Source organism: Cyprinodon variegatus, unplaced genomic scaffold (assembly GCF_000732505.1).
Source record: "Cyprinodon variegatus isolate N-32 unplaced genomic scaffold, C_variegatus-1.0 Scaffold656, whole genome shotgun sequence".
In the NCBI taxonomy this organism is placed as follows: domain Eukaryota; kingdom Metazoa; phylum Chordata; class Actinopteri; order Cyprinodontiformes; family Cyprinodontidae; genus Cyprinodon; species Cyprinodon variegatus.
Genome location: NW_015151109.1, coordinates 218,677 through 219,813, shown reverse-complemented (window position 1 = coordinate 219,813; position 1,137 = coordinate 218,677). Strand labels below are relative to the sequence as shown.

The window sequence follows — 1,137 nt, the reverse complement described above, 5'->3', positions numbered from 1 at the left end:
GAGATCAGGATGGTCTCACGAGGCTATGGGATTCCCCCCTCCCATTGCGGGACCATTTTTTCACCTGGATCTCCGCTCTTTTTGGCCCTCATGCCCCTCCGTTGTCGCACAAACTTGCTCCCATTTCTTCACCGCCTCGGCCGTATCTAGACCCACAGCTAGTTCCTGATTGCGTTTTGGTGTGGAATAACATAGTGCAGACTACTCTTCAATATTGGGCATAAATCAAAACTATCTGCGACAATCTCACTGCGACTCACTGCTGCAGGAGGATAACCAGGTCTTTAGTGTGGAGTCTGTTGTATCTTATTCAGTTAAGTTCTGATTATGAAGATATTAATATATCTCATTTATCTCTTTTCTGTGTTCTAAATACCACATGCTGCTATATCTAATATAAACGCTGTTGATGGGGGCTAATTACATTTCTGCATTCAAGTCATTATTTAACTGAAGTATGAATTATGCACCTTTTTTTTAATTAGAGATTACAAAAAGATTTTTTAAGTAGGTCCTAAAATACCTTAAGAAGCTGTGCTTCAAAGGTGATTACCTGATGAGGTCCAGAGGCTGGTATTTGTACCACATCCCCCAGCGCGCCCAGCGCTCATAAAGCAGATGCCTGTGGTTCTGGGCACCGTGTGTTTTAATTGGATGTCTGCTCTTGTAACTGCCCTGAGGAGACAAAACATTTTTTATTTAAAAATCTTCCAGTGTCCCATTTCACATGTGAAAATGATCATTATTATTTATTTTTTATCTCCTGCTCACTTTTTAAATGTTACATTTGATCTATTTATTTTTACGACGGAGTATTAGGGACAGGTTTCTGATTTTTTGGGATATTTTATTTTGAGAATAAATTTGTAACATTACTGAAATAATGTTGTAACATTAGGAGAATAAAGTTGTAATATTACGAGAATAAGTCAAAACATTATGAAAAAACAAAACAAAAAAACATTACAAGAATAAAGTTGTAATATTACAAGAATAAATTCGTAACATTACAAGAATAAATTTGTAACATTACGAGAATAAAGTCGGAACATTATGAGAATAAAGTTGAAACTTTACGAGACAAAAAAAAACATTACGAGCATAAAGTTGTAATATTACGAGAATAAAGTCGGAACA

General features: G+C 35.9%; 1 protein-coding gene across 1 annotated transcript in view; it reads right to left on the bottom strand.

Annotated features, from left to right (window-relative positions):
* Window positions 1-1,137, bottom strand: part of LOC107096877 (anoctamin-3-like) — a 99,577-nt gene that overhangs the window by 26,569 nt on the left and 71,871 nt on the right. The window contains exon 11 of the mRNA XM_015393763.1: window positions 554-675. Coding sequence (XP_015249249.1) covers window positions 554-675 — 122 coding nt within the window. The remainder of the gene's footprint in view (window positions 1-553; window positions 676-1,137) is intronic.